A 12,745-nucleotide genomic window follows, 5' to 3' on the forward strand; every position below is an offset into this window, starting at 1 on the left:
CGAGGCGTAATTCGCTGCAGTCCTCGGAGACCTTCACTCGATTTCTGAAGGCCCGGAGCGGTGTCAGGGCGACACATGGCTCCTGAAAGGTCAGCACAGCAATAATACTAGGCTGTCCGCCGACACTTTTACTCCAAGAAATCGTTTGAAATGGTGGAGGGGTCTTCAGTTGGAAAGTGACCGACTCCCCCAGAACGCCATTCAGTCCTTTGGCTGCAGCAGCTTCTGCAGGGCCTGAGAGAAGAGAGAGGAAGACTTCGGGGTTAAGTCAGCTAAGTCAACTTTCAAGCATCCCATTTCTGACCCTCATTCCAGGAAAACCTTTGCTGAGAAAGGACAAGATGGCTCCAGGCTAGAGGATGTGGTGGGGCCTCTCTTGGTGATGGCCTACTCGGGAGCTGGGTCCTTCCCCTTGGGGCTCAAAAGAGGATCTGCCCAGCCAGGGAGACCCAAAGCCCCGCCAAGACTCAGGCTGACCAGGCCACCTAAAGGGGTCACCTGGAGGCCTCCTGATCGGGTCATTCAAAGTACCAGTTGGAGTTAGGCTCCCTCTGCCCCCAGGCTGGTCCCCTTCACCTGGAGACCCCACGTGATGCCGCTGCTATTTGCGGCCACCAATTTATTTTCTTCCCCTCAACCGGGGTGGTAGGAACAAGGCCTTTCCCACAATGGGGAAAGACGAAGGCCCTTGAATGCTTTAACTGGTTCTCCTGCGTATTGCAGAGGGTTGGACCAGGTCATCCTTGTGGTCCTTCCCGGCATCTGGAGAAGCCCAGGCCTTGTGACTGGACTCTAGCCCCAGACACAACCTTTTGAGAGCTTTAGAGTATATTTAGAGTTTATGAAGACCACAAAGACACAGACAGTCGTTGGGCATAACAATAAAAATAAGGGTTAGGATTCAAAGAGGCCAGGTAACCCAAGGAACAAGAGGAAGGACCGTGGGAATTATGCCAGGGAAGAAAGCCTGATGTGGGGGGCGCCACTTGAAGACAACTAAGTGACAAGATGGATGCGTGGAAGGGATCCTCTCTGGTTCCGGTGAACACTCCAAAGGATACGGGGTTGTAAATCCACACACAGGCCAAGTACACATTTGATCTCGAAGAAGATTTAAGTGGTGCTATAATGGCCTGGACGAAACCGGAACAACACACGGGCAGGAACCAAACCCTCACCCAGGAGGAAAGAAAAGCAGCTGATCTTCTTTCTGTGTCCTTTTCAGCACAGGGGCCAGGCTTTTCCACACAAAAGGTGGTGCCGTTTCTTACTAATTCATTACCTTTTTAGCCTTTAGAAAAGGAACTTTTCTGTTCCACGCAGCATATCTGCTCTAGTTCTACGGTTACCTCTGCGGAGATTTGCAGATTTCTTCATACTACCCAAGATTATTCTTTGGACTTGCTAACACAGCTAACAAACTTTTCTTTAGCAATATTCTCTGCCTGCAACGGGAGTGTACATTTACACTAAAATTGCAGACGTGGCCAGCGAGTGGTTTACAGTTGGATTTGTGAGAAGGGGGAACCTGTGCTCTCCTGAGACAACCTAACCGGATGGTCCAATCCCCCCCCCACTTGCCCCCCGCCCCCTGATTCTTCAGGCCAGCCCACCAGCAGTCCACACTTGATCTTTCTCTGTTTTTGATCTCTCTGCACTGCTTTTATACTGTTGATATGGTCAGAGGGCTAAATCGATAAGTTTCTCTTCTGTTCTGCCCAGCAAACCAGTTATCGTCATCTCAGCTTTTGAGCAATTCGCTCCCTTCAGAATGATCTGGATCAACGCAACGATAACCTTGAGGTTTTGAAGAAAAACCTCCAGGAAGATTCTCCTCTGCCTCTATCGCTGGGCTCCCTCTGCACTACCCGCATGAGCACAGATCGAGGAGATCCCCAGATCAGCAGCTTACACGATATTTCTAATGCTTTGCTCAGTGGGTTGATCTGAAAAACGGGGGGGACTCGGTTGGTTCTAGCCCACAAACTGCTTGTCAGCAGAGTCTGGAAATGGGAAGGGAGCAGAGTCTTCAAAAAAATGAAAGATTTGCACCCAAGTCATCTTCCCTTTACTTTGGGTGGCAGCTATCAAATGCAATAGTTTTAGAAACGGTCTGCAAGGAACAAACTGGAGGGGTGAAAACATGAGCAGAACTTACCAGCAAGGAGGAAGGAGCACAAAACAGAGAAAATACTTTTGCTAATCATGCCTGGTCATCCAAGAGGGTCCTGGTTCTTTCTGCTACGCCTGTCTCCTGCAGGGTTCGGCCTTTTCTGCCGGGAGCAAACCGAGACTTCCTCCAGGTTCACGCAAGCATCTTACTGCTTGCTCATTGTTCTGTTGAAATTACTGTTCCTGTTTTTTCCTACTTTTTCCTATTTTTTCTTATTGCACTTTTGTTTTCTCTGATCTAATTTAGTTTGTACGAGCTCATATTATAGAGACCTATTTATCTTTTCTTTTGCATTACACAGAAATAGCTTACTAATCACTCAGTGAGCTGAGAAGCACCGTGCGAATCCTCTCCGCGGCTGACCTCCTTCCTTCTCGTGGGAAGGACCCTCCTTGCCCCTTTCGTCTAGCTGCGAAGTAGCGTTTGAGGTGGGCCTCGCTCACTCGCGGCTTTACTTCCTTCCTCCTGTGGCGGAAAGGCCTTTCCCCAGGCAGGCTCAAGAGCGCGATTTGAACTTAGGAGGCTTCAGAGGGTCGCTGTCTGTCGCCCTGGACCCCTTCTTTTCAACCCCGGAGACTGGTTCACGGTGCTGGGGACCCAACCCGTCATTGGCATCTCCGCGGAGAGAAGAGAATCTCTGGAGCTCAGGGCTGAACTGTGGAGCCCTTGAGTTTGGGTCCTCTGAGCTTGGTGGTTTTCTTGCCGACATTTCGCTACCCGGCTAGGTCACATCTCCCTTCTAGCACTGAAGATGTGACCTAGCCGGGTAACGAAACGTTTGCAAGAAAACCTCCAAGCTCAGAGACCCCAAGGACTCCACTTTAGCATCTCTACGTGGCTGAAAAATTCGAGCGGTTGTAGCATTTGGTTTTCCACCAGAAGGGGCGACGTTTGGAGGAGAGGCAGACATGATGAAATTGACTTGAAGATTGACGTTTCCAAACTACCTTAAACACTTTTGTTGAAGTGTTTGTTACTTTTGTATTTGGGGAAAAGATTGCTATGGATCTTTATTAGCCAGAATAATCTGTAGAAAATTGGGGCAGCAGGTTCGGGGGGCGAAAGGTGAGGGTGTTCATGGTCATAAGGAGGGTGGCCCCCAACACGAACATGGTAGAACCGATGCAAAGGTTGGAATAAATGAAGAAGAGCTCTGGTTTCACTGCCTACAACAGGGCTAGGTTTCCATGATACCCTTATCAGTGGTTACCTTTATCATGGTTTACTCAATTAACCCAACATTCTGGGCCTCCCTGGGATCCTAGGTTGAAATATGATTGGCTCCTTTGTGGTTCAGGGTCTGTGTGTGTGTGTGTGTGTCTGTGTGTGCGTGCGTCTGTGTGTGTGTGCCTAGCCCCTGCAGTGTTCTTGGCAACGTTTTCGCAGCTGCCTTCTTGACTCTTCTTTTTTTATTTTTTTATCAATTATTTTTATTTTTCATAATCTACAACTCGAGAAAAGAAAAGGAAAAAAATACAAAGCGTAAAAGAGCTTTGAAATCGGTCTGCTCAGGACAATCTTCCATAAATTTCTCTGGAGATCTTCCATTCTTTTCAACGGATGCACCTGCCAGGTAGCGCTTGGATCCTGAAGTATGCCATTCTGCGTACGCCTGACTAGTAGCAAACTTTGGATGGTGACCAGAAGAATGCTTCATTGAAAGGTAAAATTTGAATCAAAACGTGAAGTTTTAAAGTTCATTAAAACGTAAGTTTTTCCTACACCCTAAAATCCTGATTCTGTCTCTGGGGGGCACCAGTGAATTGGTAAACGGCATAAATTCTCTCTTTCCCATCGTTTGTTCCCAGAAAAGATTTCCACGCACTTTGTGCCCCTGATTCTGTCCCCGTCTGAGACAAAGTCGGCAGAGCTCGGTGGGCCTTCGAAGGGCGAGAGGCTTCATTGGAGAGCTGCGCTCACCATCTGCCCCTGGGGATGCCCAGAAGGAGGGCGGGCCGGCTCTCCTCGCCCAGCGGCCTCTTGTCCAGACAGGGCGAGCCGAGACAGGCCGCTCTCGCTGACGGGGTCGCAGGCGACTCAGCCAGAAAGGGATAGCAGACACCGACAAACGAAACGAATCGCAAAGGCTTAAGGGACTCGCCTGCAACCAACCTTCTGAGGGTTTGCTAAGCCCGCACATAACCCGGTTTAGAAGCAGCCACCAAAGCAGCTGCCGGATAGGAACGGGGGTGTCGTGTGCTAAAGTGGGTCAGGTTTGGGTTTGCAGCAAGGAAACAAGCACGGTAGTTTTAGAAGGCAAACGAATGTCCTTTTATGCATTTTCTGTCGTGCATTTTTATTATGGAAGGAGTACAGGCTACAGAAGAAAAGTGACAGATGTTTGTTGAACACCAAGCTCTCGAGCAACTGCAAAGTTTACAGAACATTAAAATTTGAAAGCATTAAACCATCAAAAGCATTATACAATAGAGCACCGTTTCCTAATTCCCCTCATCCACGCTAGCGTAAAGCCCTCTGGAAACCCTGCGACGCACATTTACAGAGAAGAGTCACCCGAGTTCAAAAGTTTCCAACCTTCCGGAGAGCGGGAGAGCAAGACCCCCGTCTGCTTGGTCAAACCCCCATCCTCTCCCCCTTGCACAGTTCTCCCACGTGGATTGAGCTCCGCCACAGGCACGCCCTGGCTCTTTCGTGGCCAAACCTCCTCCGTATTTCATGCCCGTCTTCTCACTCTCACGCTTCAGCTGCTGAATACGAAACAAGCAAACAAACAAACATGGGTTTCTCTGGGGGCCAGGCAAGGCAGGGCGAAAGCAGCTTGCTGGGCAGTTGGGATGTGGGGGGCCAGGCAGGGCCCGGCCGCAGAGAAGCCCCGTGCGACAGCCCCGCGGCCACCCTTCAAGCCCCTTGCACTGGCAGAACTGGCCACCGCCTTCCCTTGGTTGCGCACGGAAGTCCCTCGTCCCAAAGGAGCACCTTAAAGGCCGCGCGGAAGAACATGGGCGCCCGGCAGAGAAGAGGCAGGAGGGAGAATCTTTGGAGAGGTCCGCCGGTCAGGCTGGGACTGGGCCCAGGAGATGGCTGGAGCCTCCTCTGGGAGGCCGGCAGCCATCGGGCCAGCGGCCTTCCTCCTCCTCCTCCTCCTCCTCCTCCTCCTCCTCCTCCTCCTCCTCAAGGAGTGGGAAGGGCCATGGTTGAGCTTTGGGAGACGGCGCCAGAAAGCCGAGATCCAAAGGGCTGCCAACCGGAGCGGGCCAGAGGGTGCAAAAGGGGAAGGCGGAGCTTGGCTGCAGCATTGATGGATGGATGGATGGATGGATGGATTGATTTATTGATTGATTCATCGTCTACCTGCTACCATGGAGGAGGAAGGCTCAAAGCGGAAATCTACGTGGACTCTCCGGAGTGACTTTGCACCCAGCGCTCTTCGGCAAATCTGGCTGAGATGACGGAGGCTTTGTGCTGTGGAGGTCCTTGGGATCCCTCTGGATCTGTGGATCCTGAGAAACAGAGAGGGTCCTCTGTGCTCTTAGCTGTGCCAGCTGCGGATTGGATCCCTGCCCCACCTGCTTGGCCAGGGGGACCAGGCAGGTGCCAGGAGGCTGGATGTAGGCAGTGGTAAGTGCATCCTGGGTTGAAGAGATGCCCTCCAACCTTCCCTTGTGGGGATGCTGTATGGGGGGGGGATTTCTCCAAGGGGGGTGGAAGTCATGTGAAACCTGGTATGACGTAAGGTAAGATTCTACCTCACTGCAGACCAGCCTGGCATTTAGCAGCAGCACGGGGACCAGGGACACTGGAGCTCTGGTGACCAGGCCCTGGGGCTGAGCACAAGGGGCTGGAACATGGCACGGGCACTAAGCCCTGAGGCCCTCTTCCCTGGGTTCTAGGCTGCAGCAATCCAGATGACACTAGATGGGAGCAAAGGGGACTGGCAGGTCCAGATATTCCACCTTGTTACTCTGGATCACCCGTTATCTCCTTTGGGGCAGAAGGAGCAGGAAAAGAGAAGTGGAAGGGCTGGTTTTCTCAGAGGACTCCTTAAGATGGTACCTTTTCTGAACTTCATCATCAGAATCAGCCCCACACAGCCAAGAAGGAGGAGATTTCCCACTTTGATGAGGCACAGCAGGACCCCAAGAGGCAGCCTATAGGGGCTATTTTCTGGAAAAGAGCAACAGCCCCTGTTAATCCTTTCAGCAGGCACGTGGGAATGGATAGTACCTGACCCCATGCCACAGAAGAACCCGCCAGCCCCACGCAGACGACCAGCACCTTGACTTCACCCAGCATCCGTCCAGCAACCAGGGCAGTGAACCAGGCTGAGCCAAGAGTCCAGGAGCTGCCCCAAATTATGCAGCGGTTCCATCGAGGGACGTGGGACCCCCTCAAGAACCCCAGTTGGAAGGTCCCTGGAGCCAGAGGATCCCTGAATCCACAGTCACCCAGCCTTGCTAGGGCTGACCCCGACCCCGCTCCTTCCCAATGGGACCCTAATAGTCTCCCGGTGAACAATGACCAGACCCACTCAGAGACTGTGGAGCACATTGTCAAACTTTCCAAGGCTCACATGTTTGCGTCCGCCCATCCCACCAGATCTGGCACAATCGGCCTGCTTTGAGTCCCCTCAATTAGGGAGCATTATCTTGGGGACCCTCTTCTGTTGTGCCCTTTGGAAGATCACCGCCATGGGGAATAGCTTGGCCCCATCCCTGCCGGCCTTTTGCAAGGCCCTGCAGACGTGGTTGCATCCCGGGCATGTGAAATGGTTGTTTTAATTGCTCTTCCTGTTGTTGTTGTTGTTTCATCTTGGTTGCTGGTTGTGTATTTTATTGTGTTCGTTCTTTTGTTTTTAATTGCGGTTAGCCACCCAGAATCCCCACAGTAGAATGGGCAGCCTTATAACTGGAATTGAATAAATCAGTGCAGAAAGCTCACCGTTGTCCTGGGGGGGAACCTCCGTCACTGGTCTCCTCTCTGGGGTTCAACGTGATGGGCAGAATGTAAGTGCAAGAGAGCAGATCGAAAGGAAGCAGAGATCAGGCGATGAGCAATCGTGAATCTCTGGTTTCATGAAGCCATTCATTTGACAGTTACCCCACACACTTGGCCATCTTTGAAGCACGCCATCAAGCTCACACGCCGCCCTGGGGTCTCTCTCACACAGGAGTTTATTTTAAGATCATTTTCTCGGGGAAAAGAACCTTTCTCTATTCTTCACTACAACACAAAACTCTTGAAAATTGAAACAGGAGAAATAATAGCAAATGTAGGGCAGGAAATTCATTCCATCAGATCCTTAACCCATTTCTGGAGGCAAGGCCGGTAAAACGAATGTTATCACAAGATAAATAGATAATTTTATCGCGAGAGCCATCCAATGCTACTCAGCAGCCCATTTCAGGGAGTGAAGCGTTAACATCCCTCTTTTTTAAACCCAAGACATATGTACGAGCAGCTAGCTTAAGATAAAACTGTCTTCTCTCCCAAACTGTAAAGACTTTTCTATCCAACAGCTCTGCCAATTCAGGAGGTGGATTTAATCAGGTGAAATATATTCCGATTGACTGGAATGTCTGTGCAGGATCACCATCAATTTTTCTCTTGCCATCTAGAGATCTGCCTAGCAAAGAAGCAAACGAGGAATCGCGACCCTTGTTTCAGGATCCGTCCAGGCTGCGAGCTCCCCTGATTCGGTGTCCCGGATCCCAGGGTGGGGTCAGGGTCAGGGTCAGGGTCAGGGTCAGGGTCAGGGTCAGGGTCAGGGTCAGGGTCAGGGCAAGGCAAGGCAAGGAGGCTGCTTTCTCCCACATTAACTGGTCAGCTTTGCCGGAAGCCTTTTCGGCATTTCGTTGGCCGCGGAGCCAGTTTTTTCTCCTCGGACACTGTCTATATGGGATTCCTCACGGAGTCGTCCCAATTACATCTTGCAGGTGGGGCTTCTCATTGACAAGGAAAAGATGCAAACAGGATGCATCAGTTGGCAATCTCAGGAGTGCTGAGTTGCTGAACGGATTCAGAGACTGGAGAAATTCAGCAACCAGCAGCTTTCTAGCAGTTCATGCTATATCTGTAGTCCAATGCAACTGGAAATTTGAAGGGCCAAATAAGATGTCCAGTGCCAGTTGGAGATCCCTTCAGTCAGCTTGATCGAAAGAGGAAATATAAATTATAAGAATATGAGCACTGATGCTATGCAGAAGTGCTTAATTTTATTCTTCTGGAACATTGTTTGCAGCCCAACGACCTCCCTACTCCAATGGTGCTACTGCGCGAATAACCCTGGAAAGTTCCACCTTCTGCAGGACCTTTTCTCTCCTGACTGCCCTCCTGCTCAGCCTCACCCACCACCGCCCCTCTGCCCCAAGGAGACAAAACCTTACCAGAACAAACTTCCTTTAAGGAGACCGTCGTGGATGCGTTGCTGACCGGGTTTTCTGCTCTGCAGGTGACACTGAGATCAAGGTCTTGGGAGATGATCTTGATCGCAGAATTCCCACGGGTGGGACCCTTGCCCTGGATGGCTGGGATCCAGCTGAACTCCACCCCGTCTTCCCAGGCCCCTGTGGAGCAATTCAGCTGCCAAGTCCCATTTCCACCACCATCGGGAATGCAGGTCACTCTCAGCTGAGAGTCCAGCAACCGTCCTGGGCAGGAAATGGAGAGACACCGTTTGTGGAAGACCACGAAGTCACAGGAAGGCCAAGGAGGAAGGAAAAGTAGCAACAGCTGGGCCTCCGTGAAAGGTTTTGCTTAGATTAGGGCAGGGAAATACGTGTCCCCCTTTCTGTCATAAATAACATACAGTGGAACCTCGGGTTACGAATTTAATTCATTCTGTGACTCTGGTCGCACCCCGAATTGGTCGCAACCCGAAGGAAATTTCCCCATAAGGTTCAATGTAATTACTGTTAATCCGTTCTGGCGTGGAGGATAGGGAGGCGGCTATTGCTTGGAGGGAGAGTCCCCTCCCTACAACCACGTGTCAGGAGTGGAAAATGGCTGTGGACTGTGTCACGGGAGGGAAAATGGCCGCGTATCCTGTTCGTACCCCGAGGCGGAGTTCGCAAACCGAGGTAAATTTTTGCGGCCGGAGCTGGTCGTAACCCGAAAAGTTCGTTAACAGAGGCGTTCGTAACCCGAGGTACCACTGTAATCCCGCCTCTCACATGTGGTGCTCATTGTGAAGGGAGAGGCACACCATGGTAGAGGTGGCAGGGACCCCCATCCACTTGAGTAATGGCAGCCTGGATGCCTTCCACCCAGCCCTCCTTATACCAAGCCATGGACTGATGGCAAGATGAGGAACACGTGCGTGTCTCTGCAGCCCCCAGGCTCACCCCGCCAAGGAACCCCTGACTCTTCCCCAAAGGGTTCGTGGCTCCAGCCAGTCCCACCAGATCCATGCAGAGGATCCTAAACCCAGGTCTGTGGAGATCCCAGCCCCAAAGCAAACCCACCTCTCTCTTCCTGCGACCCCATGCTGGGACCCCCTTGGCCTGGCCCAGCCCAGCCTACCCCCCTGGAGAGTCAAGCCTGGAGACAGCTGGGCTGGGCCCCCATGGGCCCCCTTCCAATGGGGAAGAGGTAGCAGGACACAGCTGGAGCTTCTAACCAGCCGGAGAAATGCAAGTCCTCAGCTGTGCCGGAGCTCCTGGGGTGGAAAAATGCGGGTAGGGTGGAAGAGGAAGGAAACGGGTGGTCTTTTTTGGGACCCCAAAGGTAAGCAAGGGCAGGCCTGATCAGAACACGTTTAGCCTATTTGCACTGCTGAGATTGACAAAGATTTGCCCAAACCTCTGATGGGCCGAGTGTGCTGGGATGGAGGTTAAAAACGGAGGAGCAGCAGGTGAGCGGCGATGGGGCTCCACCCCAAACTGCACCTCTTCAGAAGCCGGACACCGAAAGCCCCCTGCCCCCTGCCAGCAGAAAAGCCCCCCGCCTGCCCTGGGCGAATGCGGAAGACCAGGAATTCGCTGCCATGGCTGGGATACTTACTAGAAAGTAGCAGCTCAAAGGATTCCACCTCTGTCGCGTTGGTTGGTAAAACAATTTGTGCGGCATATCTGGCAGCATCCTCTGGCTCTAGATGGCCGAGGCGTAATTCGCTGCAGTCCTCGGAGACCTTCACTCGATTTCTGAAGGCCGGGAGCGGTGTCAGGGCGACACATGGCTCCTGAAAGGTCAGCACAGCAATAATACTAGGCTGTCCGCCGACACTTTTACTCCAAGAAATCGTTTGAAATGGTGGAGGGGTCTTCAGTTGGAAAGTGACCGACTCCCCCAGAACGCCATTCAGTCCTTTGGCTGCAGCAGCTTCTGCAGGGCCTGAGAGAAGAGAGGAAGACTTCGGGGTTAAGTCAGCTAAGTCAACTTTCAAGCATCCCATTTCTGACCCTCATTCCAGGAAAACCTTTGCTGAGAAAGGACAAGATGGCTCCAGGCTAGAGGATGTGGTGGGGCCTCTCTTGGTGATGGCCTACTCGGGAGCTGGGTCCTTCCCCTTGGGGCTCAAAGAGGATCTGCCCAGCCAGGGAGACCCAAAGCCCCGCCAAGACTCAGGCTGACCAGGCCACCTAAAGGGGTCACCTGGAGGCCTCCTGATCGGGTCATTCAAAGTACCAGTTGGAGTTAGGCTCCCTCTGCCCCCAGGCTGGTCCCCTTCACCTGGAGACCCCACGTGATGCCGCTGCTATTTGCGGCCACCAATTTATTTTCTTCCCCTCAACCGGGGTGGTAGGAACAAGGCCTTTCCCACAATGGGGAAAGACGAAGGCCCTTGAATGCTTTAACTGGTTCTCCTGCGTATTGCAGAGGGTTGGACCAGGTCATCCTTGTGGTCCTTCCCGGCATCTGGAGAAGCCCAGGCCTTGTGACTGGACTCTAGCCCCAGACACAACCTTTTGAGAGCTTTAGAGTATATTTAGAGTTTATGAAGACCACAAAGACACAGACAGTCGTTGGGCATAACAATAAAAATAAGGGTTAGGATTCAAAGAGGCCAGGTAACCCAAGGAACAAGAGGAAGGACCGTGGGAATTATGCCAGGGAAGAAAGCCTGATGTGGGGGGCGCCACTTGAAGACAACTAAGTGACAAGATGGATGCGTGGAAGGGATCCTCTCTGGTTCCGGTGAACACTCCAAAGGATACGGGGTTGTAAATCCACACACAGGCCAAGTACACATTTGATCTCGAAGAAGATTTAAGTGGTGCTATAATGGCCTGGACGAAACCGGAACAACACACAGGCAGGAACCAAACCCTCACCCAGGAGGAAAGAAAAGCAGCTGATCTTCTTTCTGTGTCCTTTTCAGCACAGGGGCCAGGCTTTCCACACAAAAGGTGGTGCCGTTTCTTACTAATTCATTACCTTTTTAGCCTTTAGAAAAGGAACTTTTCTGTTCCACGCAGCATATCTGCTCTAGTTCTACGGTTACCTCTGCGGAGATTTGCAGATTTCTTCATACTACCCAAGATTATTCTTTGGACTTGCTAACACAGCTAACAAACTTTTCTTTAGCAATATTCTCTGCCTGCAACGGGAGTGTACATTTACACTAAAATTGCAGACGTGGCCAGCGAGTGGTTTACAGTTGGATTTGTGAGAAGGGGGAACCTGTGCTCTCCTGAGACAACCTAACCGGATGGTCCAATCCCCCCACTTGCCCCCCGCCCCCTGATTCTTCAGGCCAGCCCACCAGCAGTCCACACTTGATCTTTCTCTGTTTTTGATCTCTCTGCACTGCTTTTATACTGTTGATATGGTCAGAGGGCTAAATCGATAAGTTTCTCTTCTGTTCTGCCCAGCAAACCAGTTATCGTCATCTCAGCTTTTGAGCAATTCGCTCCCTTCAGAATGATCTGGATCAACGCAACGATAACCTTGAGGTTTTGAAGAAAAACCTCCAGGAAGATTCTCCTCTGCCTCTATCGCTGGGCTCCCTCTGCACTACCCGCATGAGCACAGATCGAGGAGATCCCCAGATCAGCAGCTTACACGATATTTCTAATGCTTTGCTCAGTGGGTTGATCTGAAAAACGGGGGACTCGGTTGGTTCTAGCCCACAAACTGCTTGTCAGCAGAGTCTGGAAATGGGAAGGGAGCAGAGTCTTCAAAAAAATGAAAGATTTGCACCCAAGTCATCTTCCCTTTACTTTGGGTGGCAGCTATCAAATGCAATAGTTTTAGAAACGGTCTGCAAGGAACAAACTGGAGGGGTGAAAACATGAGCAGAACTTACCAGCAAGGAGGAAGGAGCACAAAACAGAGAAAATACTTTTGCTAATCATGCCTGGTCATCCAAGAGGGTCCTGGTTCTTTCTGCTACGCCTGTCTCCTGCAGGGTTCGGCCTTTTCTGCCGGGAGCAAACCGAGACTTCCTCCAGGTTCACGCAAGCATCTTACTGCTTGCTCATTGTTCTGTTGAAATTACTGTTCCTGTTTTTTCCTACTTTTTCCTATTTTTTCTTATTGCACTTTTGTTTTCTCTGATCTAATTTAGTTTGTACGAGCTCATATTATAGAGACCTATTTATCTTTTCTTTTGCATTACACAGAAATAGCTTACTAATCACTCAGTGAGCTGAGAAGCACCGTGCGAATCCTCTC

General features: G+C 51.3%; 1 protein-coding gene across 1 annotated transcript; it reads right to left on the reverse strand.

The window, feature by feature from the left end:
• Positions 1 to 4,472: 4,472 nt before the first annotated feature.
• Positions 4,473 to 12,745, reverse strand: LOC112541924 (SLAM family member 5). The gene is made up of 7 exons (XM_088151140.1): positions 12,378 to 12,745; positions 10,133 to 10,462; positions 8,518 to 8,781; positions 7,073 to 7,111; positions 6,188 to 6,298; positions 5,486 to 5,634; positions 4,473 to 4,881 (listed from the first exon to the last, which is right to left on the reverse strand). The coding sequence occupies exons 1-6, from the start codon at positions 12,424 to 12,426 to the stop codon at positions 5,522 to 5,524; spliced, it is 906 nt and encodes a 301-aa protein (XP_088007266.1). The 5' UTR covers positions 12,427 to 12,745; the 3' UTR covers positions 4,473 to 4,881; positions 5,486 to 5,521.

The sequence above is a fragment of the Python bivittatus genome, unplaced genomic scaffold (assembly GCF_059951505.1).
Source record: "Python bivittatus isolate LINGU-HERP-01145 unplaced genomic scaffold, Pbiv_v1 ctg000660_np1212, whole genome shotgun sequence".
NCBI lineage: Eukaryota > Metazoa > Chordata > Lepidosauria > Squamata > Pythonidae > Python > Python bivittatus.